A 22961-nucleotide genomic window follows, 5' to 3' on the forward strand; every position below is an offset into this window, starting at 1 on the left:
AGATGATGCCTCACGAGGCAGACGCGCTGGGACCCTGGGCTGGCAGCAGGAGATAAGCCAGGCTGCCTGGAGCTTGAGTGCAAGTCACACTATGGCTCCGGCTTGATGAGTGCCAACTAGGGAAAGCCAGGCTGACGGGGGAGGAGGAGAGGGCCCTTCACCCCCACCATCGCACCCTGTGTCCGGCTCCAGCCCCCACCCAAGGCTTCCCTCCTGGGCTGCAGAGCTCAGGACAGGCGAGGAACCATGTCCCCAGTCCTGTCTGCCCTCCTCTGTCTTGGTGAGTCATTCTGGAAAATGCTGAGGGACAGGCACTGGGCTAGGAGACAAAGAATGTTACTTTTTTTTTTTTAAATTGAACCAGGGCAAGAGGTAACTTTCAGGGCAAGAGGTGACCTACAGGCATCACCTCACTTATTTGCTGGGTGGGCAAACTGGGACCCAGGGAGATGCTGCTTGTGTGAATTATTCTAGTTTATTCGTGGCTGGGTTGATAAATGAATACGGGTCTCAGAGTGTTGGGCTGCAACCTTTTCCCACTACACCATAGTGTTTTGTTTTTAATTAACTAATTAATTAAAGTCTACTTGATTTACAATGTGTTAGTTTCAGGTGCTCAGCAAAGTGAATCACACACATATATATCATGTATGTATGTATGTATATATATTCTTTTTCAGGTTCTTTTCCCTTATAGGTTATTACAAAATATTGAATAGTGCTCTCTGTACTCTACAGTAGGTCCTTGTTGCCTTATAACTTTAAATTTTATTTGAGGTGGATTTGATATCAGTGCTAGATTATAGATTTAGCTTGCCAATATCCCTTTAGGGTCTGGTGCCAACAATTTTGCCGTTTGTGACGATGTGATTGGACCTTGAGGGTATTATGCTAAGCAATATGAGCCAGGTAAACAAATATTGCAGGATCCTACTTATACGTGGAGTCTCAAAAAGTCAAACCCACAAAAGCAGAGAGTAGCTTGGTGATTGCCCGGGTTGGGGACAAGCGGTTGAGGTTGGAGGTGTGGGTAATGGAGAAGTAGATGATATGGGTCAAAAGGTACAAAATTCCACTTATAAGATGAAATCAGTTCTGGGGGTTTAAGTCATAACATGGTGACAACAGTTAACCGTTCTATAGAACGTACCTGAAATTTAGATTTCTCACCAGAAAAATACCCCCAAAGATATTTAATTATGTGAGGTGACGGATGTGTTAACTAGCTTGATTGCGGTAATTATTTTACAGGTCATCACGCCATACACCTGGGATATGTAAGAGTTTTATTTGTCAGTCAATCTCAATAACACTGGAGTAAGAGTCTCCTGTAATAGGACTGGGGGGGAGGCTCAGATGCGTTTTTTAAGTCTCCTTCTTATCAAGCTCTATTCTGGGCACGTCTGCGCATGATTTCCTTGTTTCTTCAAAGGAATTTTATCACGGAAAGGACAGGGGCTAAGCAGGAAGGGAGAGCAGTTGTGTTATCGGAGATAAGAGTGCATACTGTGAAGACAAACTGCCCCTCAGTCACTCATGCCTTTATCCACCCTTGAAAGAACTCACAGAGCTCTTACACACGCATTATTCTGTGCTTTTATTTCAGTCTTTGCTGCTGCGCGCGGGCTTTCTCTAGCTGTGGTGAGGGGGGCTCCTCTCCGGTTGTGGCGCCCAGGCTTCTCATTGCGGTGGCTTCTCTTGCTGCGGAGCACAGGCTCCGGGGCCCGCAGGCTTCAGTAGTCGCAGCACTGGGGCTCAGCAGTTGCGGTTCCCAGGCTGCAGAGCAGCGGCTCAGTAGTTGTGGCACACGGGCTCAGTGCTCCCGGGCACGTGGGATCTTCCTGCATCAGGGATCGAACCCGTGTCTGCTGCACTGGCAGGTGGATTCTTTACCGCCGAGCCACCAGGGAGGCCCTACTCTGTGTTTCTAAATAGACACTCATTTAATCCCCATCGCAACCTGATGAAGCAGGGCCTCCTGTTATTCCCATCTCACAGGTGAGAACACAGGCCCAGAGGGATTAAGTAACTTGTTTAACTCATGCAGCGACAGGCTCAAATACAAACTAAGCAATGTTAGCACCAGAGCCACCTGATTTACTGCAAAAATGTGCTGCTAGTGTTTAAATCTACCTCCTGCCAGTTGCAGGACTATGGACCTCATGGGATATACCGTGCAAAAAAAAAAATTATTTGTTGTTTATCTGAAATTCAAATTTAACTGGGAGCCCTGTGTTTATTTTTTAATTTTATTAACTGGCCATGCCACAGGGCTTGTGGGATCTTAGTTCCCTGGGCAGGGATCGAACCTGGGCCCCTGCATTGGAAGGGCAGAGTCCTGGTCACTGGACCACCAGAGACGTCCCAGGTTGGCTGCTTTCATGTCAATCATGTGCTTGTGTATCTTTGAAAAAAAAAAGACAGACACACACAATGATGACAAAAGAAAGGGAATACTTGAAACTAACACAAGGTTGTTAATCAACTATCAGTTCAGTTCGGTTCAGTTGTTCAGGCAGTCCGACTCTTTAGGACCCTGTGGACTGCAGCACGCCAGGCCTCCCTGTCCATCACCAACTCCCGGAGTTTACCCAAACTCATGTCCATCGAGTCGGTGATGCAATCCAACCATTTCATCCCCTGTCGTCCCCTTCTCCTCCTGCCTTCAGTCTTTCCCAGCATCAGGGTCTTTTCAAATGAGTCAGCTCTTCACATCAGGTGGCCAAAATATTGGAGCTTCAGCTTCAGAATCAGTTCTTCCAATGAATATTCACGGCTGATTTCCTTTAGGATAGACTGTTTGGATCTCCTTGCTGTCCAAGGGACTCTCAACTATATCCTCAATTAAAAAAAGCAAATGCACGCAAGTTTGTCAGCTCAGTGTGCAGCACGCAGGAGATGTGGGTTCACACGACGTCCTGGTGACTGGTCGCTTGCTCTTTCCCCAGGGCTGTGTCTGGGCCAGGTGATATGCGCTCCGGAAGGTGAGTCCAGATCCGTCTTCTGGGTTCAGCCAGTGAGAGGGCAGGAGAGAGGGGACGGCCCGGGACGGGATGGCTCTGTCGGAAGCTGAGCTTCTTTAGGATTTGCTTCGCTTCCAGGTCCTCTGTCCGAGCCCTCCCTCCAGGCCCTGCCCAGCTCCCTCGTGCCCCTGGGGAGGCCAGTGACCATTCGCTGCCAGGGGCCTCCGGGTGCAGACCTGTACCGCCTGGAGAAGCTGAAATCCGGGAGGTATTTTGACCAGGCGGAGATCTTCATCTCGGAGATGAAAAGAGACCAAGCCGGCCGCTACCGCTGCTCCTATCAGATAGGGATGCGCTGGTCCCCTCCCAGCAGCCAGCTGGAGCTGGTTGCTACTGGTAACCGGGGGTGGGCGGGGCTGGACGTGGAGTCTCAGGGCTGCGAGGTCCTCTGTCTGGGCGACAAGAGGGTGAGAGTGGGGGGGTGATGAAGACCCTAAACCCAAAGTCCTGGGGCGAGGGAGGGGGGTGGGGATGTTGGGATTAGGGTGGGGCAAGCAAGACGTTGGCCTTGAGTGCCAAATTTAGGGAAGGTGCCCCAAACTCAGTAACCCACATAAATAATATGTTAATGCAATATTAAAAAAACCCAGCCCAAATCAATGCAAAAAATCTAGGATGTTCACAATAGCACAATTTTAAATAAAGACAGATTCCTAGATTGCCATTCCAAGTCACAGCCAAGCCTGACACGAGAGGAAAAAATGTGTCCCCCTCTAGCCACGTTTATGCCTTAAAAAATATTTATTTTGTGGCCACACCCTTGGGGCATGTGGGATCTTAGTTTTCCATCCAGGGGTCAAACCATCTGGCCCCTTCAATGGAAAGGTGGAGTTTTAACCACCTCTCTCTCTCTCTTTTATCCCCCCCACCCCAGTTTTAATATTTTTTAATTGAAGTATACTTGATTTACAATGCTGTTAATTTCTGCTGTACAGCAAAGTGCTCCAGTTATATATATATTTTTTGAAAAATATTTTTCCAATATGGTTTATCATAGGGTATTGAATATAGTTCTCTGTGCTGTACAGTAGTAGAACCTTGTTGTTTATCCATCCTATATGTAAAGGCTTATATCTGCTAGCCCCCACCTCCCGCTCCGTGCCTCTCCCAACCCTCTTTCCCTTGGCAACCGCCAGCCTGTGCTCTGTGTCCACGAGTCTGTTTCTATTTCATAGACAGGCTCCTTTGTGTCATATTTTAGGTCCCACACGTAATTGATATCTTGTGCTATTTGTCTTCTCTGACTTACTTCACTTAGTGTGATCGTCTCTAGTTGCACATGGCATGTTGTTGCAAATGGCGTTATTCCACTCTTTTTTGGGGCTACGTAGTGTTCCATCGTATATATGGGCCGCGTCTTCTTTATCCATTCCTCTGTCGCTGCATATTTAGGCTGTCTCCATGTCTTAGCTCTTGTCAATATTGCTGCTGTGAACACAAGGGTGCGTGTATCTTTTTGAGCTAGAGTTTCGTCTGGGTATGTGGGAGAGGGATTGCTGGATCATATGGTGGGTAATTCTATTTCTAGTTTTCTGAGGAACCTCCATACTGTTTTCCACAGTGGCCACCGTCTTTAATACTAAAGTTCTCTCCTTTCCCAGACACTTTCCCCAAGCCCTCGCTCTCAGCCCAGCCCAGCACGGCGGTGCCCGCAGGAGTGACCGTGACTCTACGCTGTCAGAGCCAATATGGTTTTGACCAATTTGCTCTCTACAAGGAGGGGGACACCAGGCCCTTCAAGACACCAGAGAGGTGGTACCGGGCAGACTTCCCCATCGTCACGGTGACTGCCGCCCACAGCGGAATCTACCGATGCTATAGCTTTTCCAGCGTGCATCCATACCTGTGGTCAGCCCCCAGCGACCCCCTGGAGCTTGTGGTCACAGGTCAGGGGTACAGACAAAACCTTTTTTCCAGCCTTGGCAGTCCCTGATGGAAGTTTCCAGGGGAGGGAGCATGGGGAGTCAGAGGCTTTGGAGGGTGTTTGAGTGTCTGGGTGCTTCTGTACAAGGTCCCTTCCTTCATCATCAAAGCCAGTTTCATAGCATTTTCTAATCTTTCTCTTTCTCTCTGACTCTTCCACCTTCCTGCTTCGCTCTTAGGCTTTTAAGGACCTTTGTAATTGGACCCACTCAGATAATCCAGGATGGTCTTCCCAGCCCAGGATTTTCTATTTTTTAAAAAATGTGTATTGGAGTATAGTTGATTTACAGGGCTTCTCAGCTAGTGTGGTGCTAGTGGTAAAGAACCTGCCTGCTAATGCAGGAGATGTAAGAGACTCACGTTCGATCCCTGGGTTGGGAAGATCCCCTGGAGGATCCCACACCAGTATTTGTGCTTGGAGAATCCCCATGGGCACATAAGCCTGGTGGGCTGCAGTCCACCAGGCTGCAAAGAGTTGGACACGACTGGAGTGACTTAGCACACACGCGTGTGGTTGATTCACAATATGGTGTTAACTTTAGGTGTACAGCAAAGCGAATGAGTTACATGTGTATATACATATACATGCATATATTCACTTTTACATTAATTAATCAGTTTTAAAAATTTTAATTTATGTATTTTTTCTTTTTTTTGGCTGCACCTTGCGGCATGCAGGATCTTGGTTCCCTGACCAGGGACTGAGCTTGCACCCTTGCAGTGGAAGCCTGGAGAAAGTGAAAGCCAGGAAAAGGAAAATTTAATTCTGTTTTAATTTGAATGCTATGAATAGTGCCTGGGTATTATTGCCTGGGAATAATGCCTGGGTGATTGGTCTGGGTAAACAAGCAGATAGCAAGGGTCATGGGAGAGGAAAGGGGCTGTTTTCTCCCTTGGCAGTCCCCATTTGTCCCCACATAGGATGCCTGTCTTTCTCTGGACATAGTCCATGGTTTTTGCCTCCTCATCTGGTTCCCAGGAGACAAAAGCCACTTTTGTTCCCAGGATCTGTAAGATGGCAGGTCACAGGGATCCAGAAGAAGGGACAGGACTGCAGTTTGGAAAGTAGGGAAGGCAGCTGCAGGGATCGTCATTCATTAGCTCCAGAATGTGCTAGGTGCGCCTTTCAAACGCTGTTTAAGACTCACCACAGTCCAGTGGTGGAAGCGTCTGTACTTTTAGTTTCCAGGTGAGGAAACGGGTTTGCTCAGGAACCACACATAACAGTGCACAGATCCCTCTCTCTTTTGTTTTTTCTGATTTCTCAGGGGCCTCTGTGACCCCCACCTGGCTGCCCACGGAGCCACCTTCCACTGCAACAGGTAGGTTTCGGAGCATTCACCCTGTGTCTGTGGTATACAGGCACAGGGACCCCGTTATCCTTTCCCTCTTAGTCTAGATTTCTCGATTTACTTGAATACTGGAGGGGGTTGCCATTTCCCCCTCCAGGGGATCTTTTTACATAATTACAGCACAACAGAAAAACCAGAAATCTGACATTGGCACAATATATACGTATAGTTCTATGTCGATTCATCACAAAGATTCACATACCTACCACTGCATTCAAAATACTGTTCCAAGGGAAGAAAACAAAAAGCGCTATTCCATCCTCACAAAGATATTCTCAAGGTCGCACCTTTGTAGACACCTCTCCCCTCCCATGATCCCTGCTACTGCTGCTGCTGCTAAGTCGCTTCAGTCGTGTCCGACTCTGTGCGACCCCATAGGTGGCAGCTCACCAGGCTTCCCCATCCTTGGGATTCTCCAGGCAAGAACACTGGAGTGGGTTGCCATTTCCTTCTCCATGCGTGAAAGTAAAAAGTGAAAGTGAAGTCGCTCAGTCGTGTCTGACCCTCAGCGACCCCATGGACTGCAGCCTACCAGGCTCCTCTGTCCATGGATTTTCCAGGCAAGAGTACTGGAGTGGGGTGCCATCACCTGATCCCTAACCCCTGGCTAATTTGTTCTTCCTAGATTTAATTTTATCATTTTGATAATGTTACATATAAATGGAATCATACAACATGGGACTTTTTTAAGATTGTCTCCACCCCCTCCCCCCTTATCATAATACTCGACGGACATGAGTTTGAGCAAGCTCCAGGAGTTGGTGATGGACAGGGAAGTCTGGTGTGCTGTAGTCTATGGCGTTGCAGAGAGTCGGACATAACTGAGCGACTGAACTGAACTGATCATAATACCCCTGAGATTTTTCCAAGTTGTTGCATGAATCAATAGTGCTACCTTTTTTCAAAGAAAATTAAAAAAAATTATTTGTCCTTGGCTGTGCTGGGTCTTTACTGCTGAATGCGCTTTTTTTCTGGATGTGGAGAGCGGTGGCTACCCTCTAGTCGCGACACACGGGCTTCTCATTGCGGTGGCTTCTCGTTTCGGAGCATGGGCTGTAGAGCACGTGGGCTTCAGTAGTTGCAGCTCCTAGGCTCTAGAGCACAGACAGGCTCAGTAGTTGTAGCACAGGGGCTTAACTGCTCCACAGTATGAGGGATCTTTCTGGACCTGGGATTGAACCCAGGTCTCCTGCATTGCAGGCAGATTCTTTACCGCAGAGCCAACAGGGAAGCCCTCACCCTCAGTATATACAGTCAAGAAAATTTAAAAAAGTGTATTCACACAGAAGCTTGTATGTGAATGTTCATATAGTAGCAGAATTCACAACAGCCCCAACGTGGAAGTAACCCAATGTCCATCAGCGGATGAATGGAGCTGTTTCTCAGGAAGCCACTCAGAAGTAGAAGACGGGTTTATCTTGGGCTTTCTGAGTTTGTCTTTCCTCCGTGTCTGTGCAGTGTGTGGTAGATGAAGGAGTTCCAGGAAGATTGGAGAGCTCAGAAGGGGCGAGGGGAGTAGGGACTCACGGAACAGACCTGGCATTACCCACTTTCTTATAATCGTCTTGCTTAGAATTCACAGAAGCCTCCAGGAAACTGAATCACTCGATTGCAAAGGAAGCCTCCACAACTGGTGAGTAACCAGGCACTCAGAGCTCGCCCTTCCGTCATCTGAGGCTGGCAGCTTTCAGGCTGCTTCTCAAAACCACCTGACTCTTCCCAGGAAAGTCCTCGACTTGAGGGCGAGGGTCGGGTGGAGATGGGCCCTGAGCTCGGGGGCAGAGGAGCATTCTGGGAAACGTGGCTGCTTCCCAGATGGCGGCACCGAGGCTGCCGTGGGGACACCATTACTCATCCCTACACTGTGCTCTTCTTTTCTAAATTTACTTTTCATTGAGGGACAACTGCTTTACAATGACGTGTTGGTTTCTGCTGTACAACAACGTGAACCAGCTATACACGTGCCCTCCCTCTTGAGCCTCCCTCCCGTCCCTAGCACTGTGGTGTTCTTTTTTCTTTTGGACTTTCTCTCAGTGTGTTGCCACAAGAACTCTTCTACATGGGTAGTAAGTTCTGAATTTTTTTTTCCTTTAATTTGTTGGCTGTGCTGCATGGGATCAAACAGGGATCAGACTCACGCCCTCTGCACTGGAAGTGCAGGGTCTGAACCACTGGACCCTCAGGGAAATCCCGTTGGTGTGCTCTTCCAACTTGGCTCTGATCGATGTGTGTAGCCTTGTTCCCACTGCTTCCAGGCACGGTCCTGTGCTTCAGCCCCGCATAGATCGTAGTTCTCTGGACACAGTACATCCTCCAGTCCAGTGCAGTTAGGTGTCCCTCCCACTGTTGTGCTCTTTGCCCTCGGCTTCTCTAGGGAGAGTCTCCTTTTCCTTCAAGACAGAAAACCTTGGCAGATTCCCTGAGGATTCCTTAGCTATCTTCATGGGGTCCACACACTTTAGGTTCCTGATTCCAGCAGGTTCTTTCCAAGACTCTGAGGAGATTCTTCTCCATCCTATGTTCAAAACCCTTCTTGGTCCCCAGTCACTCTCAGGAGGAGTAGGAAAACTGACCCATAGCTGTTAAGTCATTTGCCAGATGGTAAAGAGTCTACTTGTAATGCAGGACACCTGGGTTTGATTCCTGGGTCGGGATGATCCCCTGGAGAAGGCAATGGCAACCCACTCCAGTATTCTTGCCTGGAGAATTCCATGGACAGAGGAGCCTGATGAGCTACAGTCCATGGGGTCGCAAAGAGTCAGACATGGCTAAGTGACTAACATTGTCATTCTATCCACATCTAATAAGTGATGAGTCTGAGGTTCCAATCCAAACACTCTGACTCTGCAGTTCATGTTGTTGACTCACTCAGTCATGTCTGACTCTTTGCAACCCCGTGGACTGTAGCTTACTAGGCTCCACTGTCCATGGGATTTCTCAGCCAAGAATACTGGTATGGGTTGGCATTTCCCCCTCCAGGGGATCTTTCCAACCCAGGAATTGAACTCATGTCTCCTGCATTGGCAGGCTTTTTTTTTTTAATTTTTTTTTACCACCTAGCCATCAGAGAAGCCCTTTGTAGTTCACACTGTTCTTATAAACCTGGAATTCTGCCTCTCAGTGCAGCTGTTCAGGATTGGGGTAGAAACAGGGGTAGAAGAGATGGTTCCACCTCTTCACACTTATTGTTTTTGATTCCCAGAAGCTTCTAGGAATATCACTGTCCTTCCAAAGGAGTCAGACCCTCCAACTGGTGAGTAAGTGTCCTTCTCTGGACCAACTTCCTGCCCCCTCTAGCCCATGTCTTTACCCCAAACTGGGTGCTTTCCCTGCAAAGAAGCTGCAGCTCTCTGGTCTTGGGTTCTGGTGTGTCAGCTAAGAAGGGGAGGAGTAGTGTTAGCATATGGAGCTCAGAATTGGGCAAAGACCAGTGTGAAGGTGGAGATTATCTAAAAGGTCAGAAGAAGGGAAATTTCATCTCTGCACCACCCCTTATGATAGTCTTCTCTTCCACAATCAGCCAAACCACCAGGTAGTGTCTGTGTGTGGGGAGAAGTTGTATCAGAGGCCTGTGAGGGGGTGAGTGGAAGACATGCTACTCAAAGAATGGGGCTTATCTAGTCCTGATGCTTGATGAAGACAAGAGGAATCCTTGAGGAAGGAGGTTGGCATCCTAGCTTGTTATTCTTCAGTTGTGTCTGACTCTTTGCAGCCCCATGGACTGCAGCATGCCAGGCTTCACTGTCCTTCACCATCTCCTGGAGTTTGCTCAGACTCATGTCCATGGAGTTGGTGATGCCATCCAACCATCTCATCCTCTGTCGTCCCCTTCTCCTCCTGTCCTCAATCTTTCCCAGCATCAGGGTCTTTTCTAATGAGTCAGTTCTTTGCATCTGGTGGCCAAAATATTGGAGTTTCAGTTTCAGCATCAGTCCTCCCAAAGAATATTCACAGTTGATATCCTTTAGGGTTGACTGGTTTGATCTCCTTGCAGTCCAAGGACTCTCAAGAGTCTTCTCCAACACCACAGTTCAAAAGCATCAGTTCTTCAGCACTCAGCTTTCTCTATGGTCCAACTCTCACATCCATACATGACTACTGGAAAAACCATAGATTTGACTAGACAGACCTTTGTTTGCAAAGTAATGTCTCTGTTTGTTAATATGCTGTCTAGGTTTGTCATAGCTTTTCTAGCTAGTAGAGAGTAATAGGTTTTCAGATGAAGGATTTGGCTGTGACAAACCCAGTATGTGGCTTGGCGTGGGTTCTGGAGAGGAGCTTTGTTTGTTTGTTTGTTTACTATTTATTTATGATTTTTATGTTTGACTGGGCTGGGTCTTAGTTGCAGCTTGAGGCATCTTTGATGTGGCATGTGGTTTTCTCTCGAGTAGTGGTGCTTGGGCTCAGTAGTCAAGCCTCACAGGCTTGTGGCATGTGGGACCTTAGTCTCCTGACCAGGGATCCAGCCTGTGTCCCCCTGCATTGGAAGGCAGATTTTAAACCACTGGACCACCAGGGGAGCCCCAAGATTATTATCATTATTTTTTTGGATATGGACCACTTTTAAAGTCTTCATTGTATTGCTTCTGTTTTATGTTTTGGTTTTTTGGCTTTGAGGGATCTTAGCTCCCCAACCAGGGATTGAACCTGCATCCCTGGCATTGGAAGGTCAAGTCTTAACCCCTGGACCACCAGGGAAGTCCCCTTGGAGCTGGGCTTTTATCATCTGCTCCTGTCTCTTCTTGTTTCTCTAGGTCTTGCCCTCCAGCACTACACCAAGGGCAATCTGGCCCGGATATGCCTTGGGGCTGTGATTCTAATTTTCCTGGTGGGGCTTCTGGCAGAAGACTGGCACAGCCGAAGGAAACCTCCGATGATGCACCGGATCAGAGCTGTACACAGGCCACTCCCACCCCTCCCGCAGACCCAGAAACCAAAGGGTCGTCAGGATAGGGGTCGACCAGATGGTCACAACCGAGGCTTCCGTCACTAGAATCTCAAGCTTGGTTGCCTCTTGGTCATGCGAGTGGGGAGGGGACCTAGCGTGAGTGGACTATGAGAGCCACAGTCTACTCCCTGTTGTCTTGCTCACTGCCTTTTTTTTTTTTTTGGGGTGGACTGCGAGGCATGTGGGGATTTTAGTTTTGTAACCAGGGATTGAACTCACGCCCCCTGCATTGGAAAGAAGAGTCTTAACCACTAGACCACCAGGGAAGTCCCTCCAGATGGACTAATTTTGTTTTCATTCTATTTATTTTTAATTGGAGGATAATTGCTTTACAGTGTTGTGTTGGTCTGTGCCATACAGCAACCTGAATCAGCCATAGGTATACACATGTTCCCTCCCTCTCGAACCTCCCTCCCACCTCCCACCCCTCTAGTTGTCACAGAGCACCAGTTTGAGCTCCCTGTGTCATACAGCAAATTCCCACTGGCTATCGGTTTTACACGTGGTAGGGTATGTGTTTCAGGGCTGCTCTCTCAGTTCGTCCCACCCTCTTTTCCCCACTGAGGATTGACTTCTGACAATCACAGCTGACCCAATCCATCCTCTGCCCAAAACTCTCCCATGTGTCCCCGTTGCCCACCTGCCTTGTGCTTTTTTTAAAAAATTCTATTGACATATAGTTAATTTACAATGTTGTGTTAGTTTCTGGTATGCAGGAAAGTGAATCAGTTCCTTAATTTTTTTTTTTTTTTGGTTTGGTTATCCCCAAATGTAACCCTCATGCTAACACTGTCTTAAGCTACAGTCTGAGAAAACATCTTTTTGTTTCTTGGGTTGTACCTGACTCTTTCAGGCTTTTGGGTCTTCTATTCTTTCCCCTTTGAATATAATAATAATTATAAGCAGTATGTTAATGACTTGCCTTTATATTAGAAAAAAAGTCCAAAGTCCTAAGCTTATCCTAAAGGTTTGGATAGGTAAATCCATAGAAACAGAAGATGGGCTGGTGGTTGACAGGGGTTGAGGCAAGGAAGAAATAGGGAGTAATTACTTGTTGATAAGTCGCTAAGTCGTGTCTGACTCTTTTTGACCCCATGGACTGCAGCACACCAGGCTTCCCTGTCCTTCCCTGTCTCCCGGAGTTTGCTCAGATTCATGTCCTTTGAGTTGATGATGCCATCCAACCATCTCATCCTCTGGCACCCCCCTTCTCCTTGTGCCTTTGATCTTTCCTAGCATCAGGGTAATTACTTAATCTGTGATTTTTTTTCTTTTCTTATTTTGCAATGATGAAAACCTTTTGCAGCTAGGTAGAGGTGGTGGTTTCATAACAAAGCGTACTAAATGGCACTGAGTTGTTCACCTTAAAGTGGTAAATTTTATTTTACATGAATTTCACCTTAATAAAAAGGAAAAAAAAAAACCAAACCAACCCAACTTTACTCCCTGACATCCATCCCTGTCTGTGTGGGGTCACTTGTCCTAGGGAGGTAAGTGACATAAGTCAGAAATACTTCCCTTTTCCTGTTGCCAGACTGTGGCACCTAGCTGGGTGCCCTCCTGCTAAACAGAAGCCTCTCTGTTGCTGACACAGTCTTCAGATGAAGTCCAGGCTGGCTCTCCCATGAATATGATTCTGGTACACATCTGGGGTTCCAGTTCCTACCAGAGTGAACCTCAGACCCTGACTTTGTTAGGGAACTTCCCCCAGGAGCTGTGATGAAGATTGGCACGATCTGGCCTCTCCCCCAACACTGCCAGCCTGGCGACTCTGAGCTCAGAGCCCGCCCCTAGTGTGCCCTCTGTGCCACTTGGGCTAGAGGAACTATCTAGAAGGAAGTAAGGTTTGGAAGAAAATAGTGCTTAATAAGAAAGTAATTCTTATAGAAAATAACATTAAAAGGAATATATAGATGCATATATCACTGAGTCCCTTTGCTGTACAGCAGAAATTAACACACCAATGTAAATCAACTAGACGTCAATGAAAAGCAAAGCAAAAAATAAAGGTTCTAATAAAAAAGTAATTCTTGTACTGTTGCTTTAAGGAATTTGGGGTTTCTGTATGTCACAAGGGAATTCTGGGGGCTGTAAGAAGAGCTATGCATACCATGAAGTTCTGTTTTCTGTGGAATCATTAAATTAACATGGAATCATTAAAAGTTAATCAGAGCAATGGCGGCATCATGCACGTACTTCATGTATGTGTGTGTTAGCCGCTCAGTCGTGTCTGACTCTTTGCGACCCCATGGACTGTAGCCCACCAGGCTCCGCTGTCCATGCAAGAAAACTAGAGTGGGCTGCCATTTCCTCCTCCAGGGGATCTTCCTGACCCAGGGACTGAACTCTGGTTTCCTGCCTTGCAGGCAGATCCTTTACCTTCTGAGCCACCAGGGAAGGCCACTGAAGCACCTAAGAGGCCTGCAAAATATTGCGGGGTTAGTAGGAGAAATACTCCAATGAGGAAGACTTGTCAGGTATCTAGCCACACAGATAAGAAATACCAGATCTGGGCAATGACTTCGCAGACAAATCAATGTGATCACCAACATTTCTTTCCCATTCCCTTACCCCTGGGCTAAGTTCTCCCTGAATAAAGTAGCTTTTCTCTAAGTTCAGTTGGAATCCATTCATAAATAAGGCTTCACTCATGAATGCTTTCACCTTTATTTTTCTTGATATACTCAAGACACAGACATTTCATCCACCCCAGGGTTAAGTGATGAGTGTATGTTTTATGTAAACCAGAGGCTCAACCACGGCTAAACTAACATCTGGCTAAGCAACTAACAACATTGAGAAGGATCTTGGGGAGTTCACCATCACCTTGATGATCTAGGAATTTACTGGGGAATGAATGGCTCCAGGGGGATTCAGAAAATGAAGTCATGAGAAGAAGGTCTGTTATCTTTTGGGTCTCGATGATCACTCTCAATAGTCAGCTGTGGGTTGCTTTCCTTCATTTCTCTCAGCAGCTTCTGGATTCGAGCATCAGATTCATCTATCTTCAACCTAGGAGGTAGAATGTGGGAGAGAGAACATTTTCTTATTGCTTTGAGGAACTTCACTCCAAATGCCCAGGTGCCTGGCAAAGCTCATGATTTAGGGATTTACAGAGCAAGGGCCATCTCCATTGGTTATTCTATGCTGCAAAGTAGAGTTCCAGATTGATTTGGTCAGGAAAAAAGATGCTACTGGGTTAGCATTGGTGGTGGTGGTGGTGTAGTCACTAAGTCATGTCTGACTTTACAGTCATGGACTGTAGCCCACCAGTCTCTTCTGTCCATGGGATTTCCCAGGTGAGAATACTGGAGTGGGTTGCCATTTCCTTCTCCAGGGCATCTTCCTGAGCCAGGATCAAACCCAGGTCTCCTGCATTGGCAGGTGGATTCTTTACCCCTGAGCCACCAGGGAAGCCCTGGGTTAACATTGTGATGATATAAAGACACTGCATAGCTTTGGGTGCTTGAATGATCTTGGGTGATTATCACATCATGCTTGGCGCTAGAGATGGAGTCGATGAATACCTCTGTGATGTCCGTCTAAAACCTACCTATTCCATAACATTGATAACTTCTACCTAGTGAATCCAGGATCAGGCAGACACACTTGAATTAAGTCAGTGGGATTAGCTTTTTATGCTCCTTGGCTACGAGCTTCTAGATAACTGCCACCCCGTATGTGACCTGTGATAAGACCAGTCTCATTTCTTCGATTTGCCTTTTAGTAACCATATTCACTCATGTGTATGTGGAAATGGGGACTGGGGAAGCAGAGGGAATAATTAAATTAAAATTATAATTTAATTATAAAACCAGGAGACCAAGGATATTGGCTGCTGTGTTTCTGATTGGCATTATAGTCCCGATTTTGCTGGCATATTAATCAAAATCTGTTTTGTTGTTTGAGTTTCACAATATATCCATGCAACAAGCCTTCAGTTATAAGATGAAAAAGTTTTGGGGGTCTTATGTACAGCTTGGTGACTATAGTTAATAATACTGTATTGTATATCTGATATCTGCTAAGAGAGTAGATCTTATGTGTTCACACCACACACACAAATGTAACTATATGAGGCAATGGATGTGTTAATTACATTGATTGTGATGCTCATTCCACAATATATACATACATCAAAATATCACATTGCATACCTTAAATATATACAATTTTGTTAATTATATCTCAGTAAAGCTGACAGACCACCCCTGTCCCCAAACTCCATGTATCCCATTAACCTTAAGCTAGCTTGAGCAGAAACCTTGTCAGCAATCAATATAATTTTTGCCAAAATATAGGCAAACTAGCTTCAAAATATTTAAAACATGACCCTTCAAGGTCAGACATAGTTGTGTCTGTTCATGATTGTCAGAGGTTGGTCATAGTCTTTGGTAGAAAAACAAAAAAATAGTCCCACAGATGATCTGTGTGTGGTTGAAAGTGTTGAAGGAATCAGAAATGGGGTGCAAAGGACAGATCAGAAGATACAAATGTGTTGGACAGCAACATCTCCCTTGGACAGCAAGGAGATCAAATAGTCAATACTGAAAATATCAACACTGAGTATTCATTGTAAAGACTGATGCTGAAGCCAAAGCTGCAATACTTTGGCCACCTGATACGAAGAGTCAACTCACTGGAAAAGACCCTGATGGTGGGAAAGACCGAAGGCAAAAGAAGAAGGGGGTAGCAGAGGATGAGGTGGTTAGAGAGCATCACTAACTCCATGGATATGAATTTGAGCAAACTCTGGAGATCACGGAGGACAGAGGAGCCTGGTGTGCTGCAGTCCATGGGGTTGCAGAGTCGGACCTGACTTAGTGGATGAACAACAACAAAAGCCGTTAATTGTCTAGGTTGCATTTGAGGATTTAAAAAAGTTCCCACACTCTTGGGAAGAGTTTTATGGTTCTCTGTTGCTGCAGCAGCAAATCAGCAATAGAGCAAGAACAATAGGACAGTGAGCAAGTAGAAGACAAGCAGTTGCTGATAGCTTCTATGATCACAGATTACTTCGATTAGACAGCAAACTCACTCCAAAGAACATGCTTCTAAGTCTGGCATTGACCCACTGGACCTCTGTAACTAATACAGTCCACAAACAAACTTTCCCAAAACACCATATAAGAGCTGTGATTCCATTTCCCTAATGAGACAATCGCTGGCCGCCACAACTCCCCCCTCAGGTAGACAAACCCTAAGTCCAGCCTCTTGGTTTCCAGGTTGAGTTTTTGTCTCCTTCGACTCATCTTCTCTGTCAAAACAACGGAAGGAACCTATGGGAAAATTATCTCATAACCAGACATCAATAAATGAAAGCTGAATGTGAGCATTAAATGCCTACAAGTTCCTGTAGTTTGTGTTCCCCCATAACCTAGGATCATGGAGCAAACACTCAGGGGAGTAGGAGGATCATACCTGAGTGTCTGGAGGGGACAACTTTGAAGTTTCAAGGCATCACACAGCATGTTTACTCCACTGGACCCCAAGGAATTTTGGCCCAGGTCCAGCGTGATCAGGTTCTGATTGCTTCTAAGGGCAGATGAGAGTTCTGCACAACAGAAGGGAGTGATGGCACATCCCCACAACCTGTAGGTGAAACACACACATTCACTGATTTACTCAACCAATGCTTGTTGATACCACCCCATATGCCAGGCACACACTTGGGTGGTAGTGGTCTTTGTGGTCAGGGTTGATTTGGGGTCTTCTGTGGTTCACTATGAATTTGGGGATTAAATTTTGCGTGTGGGTATGAAAAATGGCATCCTGGTCGAATTTTTAATTTTTATTTATTCTTTATTTTTATTTTATTTTTTTTTAATTTTTATTTATTCTTTAAAGACTTGCCTACTTTTGGCTGCACTGGGTTTTCGCTGATGCGTGTGGGCCTTCTCCAGTTGCGGCATGTGGGGGCTACTCTCTAGTTATGACGTTCAGGCTTCTCACTGCAGTGGTTTCTCTTGTTGGGAAGCATGGGCTCAGGGTGTGCAAACGTCAGCACTTGCAGCTCACAGGCTCCAGAGCACAGGCTTTAGAGTTGTCCTATGCCATGTGGGATCTTTCCAGATCAGGGATCGAACCCGTGTCCCCTGTATTGGCAGGTGGATTCTTTACCACTCAGCCACCAGGAAAGCCCCATCCTGGTGGAATTTTTAAAATGCTCAATGAAAATTGCGGGGGAGGTCTGCTATATTGATAGTACCTTTTAGATATAGACTAAAGTTCACAAAACCGTAACTCACCATAGACATCTTAGTTTACACAGTGGTTTTTTCAAAGCCTCACACAGAAACTTCAATCCAATAATTCCTATGTGATTCAGCCCCAGATCCAAGTGTGTGAGGCTTGAATTTTGCTGGAGGAGTGTCGAGAGATGAATGCAGCCATCGCTGGTTATGTTGCAACACCATAGCCTAGAAATCAGATCACATGAAGAAAAAAATTTCTTTTTCCTCACCAGTGAGACACACCAAAACCATGACCATCTATCTCAAGCCATGGCTTTTTAGATGAGTTTGAAGACGCTGGAGACGGTAACTAGAAACTGCCCTACTTGAATGCAGTATGCATGTATACATACGACACACACACACACACAGACACACACACACACAGACACACACACACACAGACACACACACACACAGACACACACAGCCAGCACAGACTTACACCAGGGTTTGCAGTTGACATTCAGGGTAAGTCAGGCCCTCACACAGCAGTTTCACCCCACGATCTCCAAGAGCATTCTTGGCCAAACACAGGTGGGTCAGCCTCTGGTTGACAATCAAAGCAGAAGACAGATCTTTGCAATAGGCTTCTGTAAGGTGACAGTTCTCCAACCTGCAAAAGCACCACACAGATAGCCAGATGGTGAAAGCATTTCCAGGACCCAACTTTCTTGGCTGTCTTCAATGACTAGAGTCCTCGGTCACACCCCTTTTTGTTAATCCTCTGCCCTCTGTCAGTGGTGTGCTAGTGATCGTGGTCATAAAGGGACAGGAATGAGAGAAGGGTGAGTCACATGAGCCATTTGTCTGGGGCCAAAAGTGGGAGCAAGGCATCTATATCAGTGGGGCGCTCCATCCTGCTCACCCAGCAATTCCAGGTGTCACCTCTTCTCTTCTCTGTGTGACCCTACATCTACCACAAAGACGCTCAATGGAAAGAGAGGAGAGACTTACGACAACCTCTGTAGGAAGCACGTCGGATATCTCAGGGTCATGTATAGCAACTTGGCTCCCTCATCCAGGAGCTCATTTGCTGTGAGGTTCAAGCATGTGAGGGACTGGTTGGTTCTGAGGCAGCAGGAGAGATCAGCCCACTGCTGAGCGGAGGCAGAACAAGACACCAACCTGCAGGAGAAATGGCAACAAGGCATTCATGAGGACCAGACACTGGACACACAGTTGTCTGCAGTTTCGTCTCACTCTGTTATGTTAGTGCTTCCCAGGTGGCTCTAGTGGTAAAGAACCCACCTGCCAGTGCAGGAGACTAAGAGACGTGGGTTTGATGCCTGGGTTGGGGAGATCCCCTGGAGGTGGGCATGGCAACCCACTCCAGTATTCTCACCTGGAGAATCCCATGGACAGAAGAGCCTGGTGGGATACAGTCCATGGGGTCATAAAGAGTTGGACCCAGCTGAAATGACTTAGCATGCCATTATGTTAACCCTGGACTAAATTATCTGGAGCAGAGGTTGTCCAAGTGTGATTCCTGGACCAGTTGCATCAGCACCACCTGGTAACTGTGTAGAAATGCAAATCGTCTAGAGACTCTAGATGTAGAGGCCAGCGATCTATGTTTTAAGGTATCCTGCAGTCACTTGGAAGATGTCTTTTAACAAATTCCTGGACCATATACCCAGAATTTGATTCTGAAGAATCCAGGTGAGACCCAAGAATTTGGATCTTTTTATCAAGTTCCCCGGTGATGGTGCTGCTGCTGGTGGTCTGGAGATGATGCACCAAGAACTACTTATTTAGAAACCCAGCCAGCCGAGCATATTGTGCAACTATATTCTATCTGCAGATGCGTATTCTATTCCTGGAGGTATACATTCTTCATCATGAGCAAATAAAACTTTATTGGAACATAATATATAGTATCGTGATAAAGAATATGCATTTCCAGGAGTAGAATACAGGTAACATGTTTTTCTTTCTTTTGGGGGGGGGGTGGGCCACGCTGCCTGGCATGTGGGATCTTTGTTCCCTGACTAGGGATCGAACCCACACCCCATGCAAGGGAAGCATGGAGTCTTAGCCACTGGACCTCCAGGGGAGTCCCCTCCAGCTCATTTTCTATTCTGGGGCATGTGCCGTAAGTGGTGGTGGTTGTTGCTTAGTTGTTAAGTCATTCTGACTCTGCTACTGCTAAGTCACTTCAATCATGTCCGACTCTGTGTGACCCCATAGACGGCAGCCCACCAGACTTCCCCATCCCTGGGATTCTCCAGGCAAGAACACTGGAGTGGGTTGCCATTGCCTTCTCCAATGCATGAAAGTGAAAAGTGAAAGTGAAGTCGCTCAGTCGTGTCTGACTCTTAGCAACCCCATGGACTGTAGCCCACCAGGCTCCTCCATCCATGGGATTTTCCAGGCAAGAGTACTGGCGTGGGGTATCCAGTCAGAATAAGGGATTCCTGCCCCCTCTGATTTGCACAGCATTGCCATCTAGGTTTGTGCTAGCTCTGTTCACAGGCTGAGGGTTTTCAGCAGTGGTGAGGCTGATATACCTGAGATATTTCAGATTACATTTGGGGTTCCTCAAGACCTCACACAATGGGGGAAGCATGTCATTCTGGTCATTTCCTTGAAGGGTCAGATGTGTTAAAGTCTTGTGACCACCAAAAGCCATGCAGAAGTTCCGATAAGTGTCAGCTGGGGAAATATTTTTGAGGCTGGGAAAAGAAACAGGTGTTAGCTGGAGTTTGTATACCTATACTGCACACACATAGAATAAAGAGCTGCCATGGGCTTAAATGTTAGAGTTGATTTTTTTTCACATTTTTGCCTTTATTGACATACCATTGACAGATAAAACTGTATATTTAAAGCGTATGACTCCATGTTTTGATATACAAGTGCCTTGTGAAGTCACCCCTACTATCAAGCCACCACTGCACACAGATCCCCTTCCTTCTTTTCTTCTGCGGTGAGGACACTTATGATGAACTGTCTTGGCAAATTTCAAGTATTCAGAGCAGTAATGTTAGCAGTCATCACACTGCTGTCCATCAGGTCACCAGAGCTTACCATCTTGCATACCTGACACTTTGTGCTGTTTAATGAACAGCTCATTACAATTAGAAGCTCAAGTTTCATTTTTTTTAAAGCAGGAAATAACTTTAATTATCCAGTTCTTCTCATAGAAGAAAAAGATCTGAGCTGTTAGCAGCTGTCATGTCATAGATGGATAGATGGATAGACAGACAGATAGACGATAGACAGATCTTATGAAAGCAGAAGCTCCAAGTCATAAGCAGTCATTTTAGACAAAAGCTGTTCTCCTATGGCTTCTTGAGAAAGATAAGGCAGCATCTCTTTTCCTTGAAGTGTTACCAATGGATGCATTTCAACAATGTTATGTTCTTGATGACAAAATTATAATGGAGGAATCACAGTTCAGGTATTCAAAATTGGAGTCAGGTGGCTACTGAGAATCTGGTCTCAAACACCTCTCTGCATCACTGAGAACTTGCACTTTCTTAAAAAGCCCAAGGACACCACCCTCCAACCCCACTCTTATAGTCCCTCCAATCTCCCCTTGTAACTATGCAACCATTTCAAACCCCAAGCAATCCTTGCTCAAGGAGCACTCTTACTTCTTGCCAGCTCCAATTATAATTCTTGATAAACAACTCAGGTAACTGACTGTAACACTGCATTTTCTGCTTTATAAACCTCCTCAATTTTGTAGTCAGGGGGAACACAGTTCAAGCATTTCCTGAATCTGTGTCTCTTGGGCTGTGGTCCTAAATGACCCCAAATCAGCACGTTTTAATCTCAATCAAGTCTCCATTTCTGAAATGTTGGTTAACAGCCTGCTGAATACTTTGACTCCAAGGAATGCTCTTGGGCTTAGAATCAGGACTGCAGAGCCAATGAAACCCAAAGTGGGAAGAGCTCTTATTTCTCTGTGTTGAGAAAAAAATACCGAAAGAGGACTAGCTACACAAACGAACCTCAGGTCCAGGAAAACTCTAACTAAAATGCTGTCTTAGGGGGACGAAAATGTAAGAAGCTTGGAGATGCCCTGGAAGTTTTAATCCAGGGACTAGCTGCTACTTACACCACTTTCTGGAGACTAGAGGCAGCAGAGGCTATTTTTTCGCAAAGAATTCTCACTGAAGAGGTACTGAGGAAGCTCTGACTGATGTCCAGAAAGAGCAGATTCCTGTTTGATTCAAACACAGAACAAAGATCCATCCAGAGAGGGAGCATGTGTTGCTCATTCTGGGACCTACGGGAAAGAGACGAAGGAGGGACTTAACAAATACTGCTGGAGAGAAAAGTGACATTTGTCCATCTCCATGTGTTTCGGGTTGCTCTGTGCATTATCGTTGTTTAGTTGCTCGGCTGTCTTTTACTCTTTGTGATCCTCTGGACTGTAGCCTGCCCGGCTCCTCTGTCCACGGGATCTCCCAGGCAAGAATATTGGAGGGGGTTGGCATCCCCTTCTCCAGGGGATCTTCCTGACCCAGGGATCGAACCTGCATCTCCTGAACTGGCAGGTGGATTCTTTACTACTGAGCCACCTGGGAGGCCCTAATAAGAAATTATAACTCTAAAAGCTGGGTGATTTAATTATTTAGCACAAGTATCAGACAACCCAATACCTAAGACATATTACTGGAGAAAGAATTGAACTTCTCACATGTCAACCTAACAGAGCCTTAAAATAAAGCAAAATTCTAACCATATCATTGATCAAAGATTGAAAGCAATATACATCACTGATAAACACTTAAGAGTAGGTGTACACATCAATGGAAGTTATTTGGATATTTGATGGTAAATCCATGTATGTAATATTCAAGCTAATTTATAACCATATTTGCTGACCTAAGATGATGTCCATAAAATTTTGAGAAAATACAATCTTTAAGTGGTTGCATATTCATGTACAAAGATTTCTCAAAGAATGGTTATTTTGTTCTGGTGATTGCTTTTGAGTGGAAGGATTTTAGCAGAGGAAAGAGGAGACCTGGGTTCAATCCCTGGGTCAGGAAGATCCTGTGGAGTAGGAAATGGCAACCCACTTCAGTATTCTTGCCTGGGAAATCCCATGGACAGAGGAGCCTGGCGGGCTATAGTCCATGGGATTGCAAAAGAGTCAGACACAACTCAATGACTAAACAAAGATTTAGATAAATTAGTATGCAAGCCTGTCAAAATATTTGAGTGAAAGAAGGGGAAAAATTAGAATATGAATATAGATGGATCCATAAGGTAGAGAAATGCTGATGTTATCATGGTCCTAACACTTCCTGGAAGTAAATCAAGCTTATGACTTCACCAAGTGGTGAAGGAAAATGAGAGAACGTTAAGGGAATATGTAAAACAGACACCTCCACCAGGGGGCTAATGAGGGCATTTTATTCTAGTTCAACAAATATACATGAAGATTTTAGACACAGACTTCAGATAACAACCTAGGAGGGAGGAAGAGGTGGGTTGATAAGATGAATATCAGTATGTCGACAGG

General features: G+C 45.9%; 2 protein-coding genes across 2 annotated transcripts in view; one reads left to right on the forward strand and one right to left on the reverse strand.

Moving 5' to 3' along the window:
- Positions 247-11291, forward strand: GP6 (glycoprotein VI platelet). The gene is made up of 8 exons (XM_005692977.2): positions 247-280; positions 2949-2984; positions 3102-3359; positions 4625-4909; positions 6215-6268; positions 7872-7931; positions 9501-9551; positions 11053-11291. The coding sequence occupies exons 1-8, from the start codon at positions 247-249 to the stop codon at positions 11289-11291; spliced, it is 1017 nt and encodes a 338-aa protein (XP_005693034.2).
- NLRP2 (NLR family pyrin domain containing 2) overlaps positions 14056-22961 on the reverse strand; it is a 29245-nt gene continuing 20339 nt past the window's right edge. The window contains exons 5-11 of the mRNA XM_005692978.2: positions 21546-21716; positions 19990-20154; positions 18437-18607; positions 17925-18095; positions 17495-17665; positions 16668-16838; positions 14056-14258 (exon numbers count right to left, since the gene is read on the reverse strand). Coding sequence (XP_005693035.2) covers positions 14120-14258; positions 16668-16838; positions 17495-17665; positions 17925-18095; positions 18437-18607; positions 19990-20154; positions 21546-21716 — 1159 coding nt within the window. The 3' untranslated portion in view covers positions 14056-14119. The remainder of the gene's footprint in view (positions 14259-16667; positions 16839-17494; positions 17666-17924; positions 18096-18436; positions 18608-19989; positions 20155-21545; positions 21717-22961) is intronic.

The sequence above is a fragment of the Capra hircus genome, chromosome 18 (assembly GCF_001704415.2).
Source record: "Capra hircus breed San Clemente chromosome 18, ASM170441v1, whole genome shotgun sequence".
Classification (NCBI taxonomy): Eukaryota; Metazoa; Chordata; class Mammalia; order Artiodactyla; family Bovidae; genus Capra; species Capra hircus.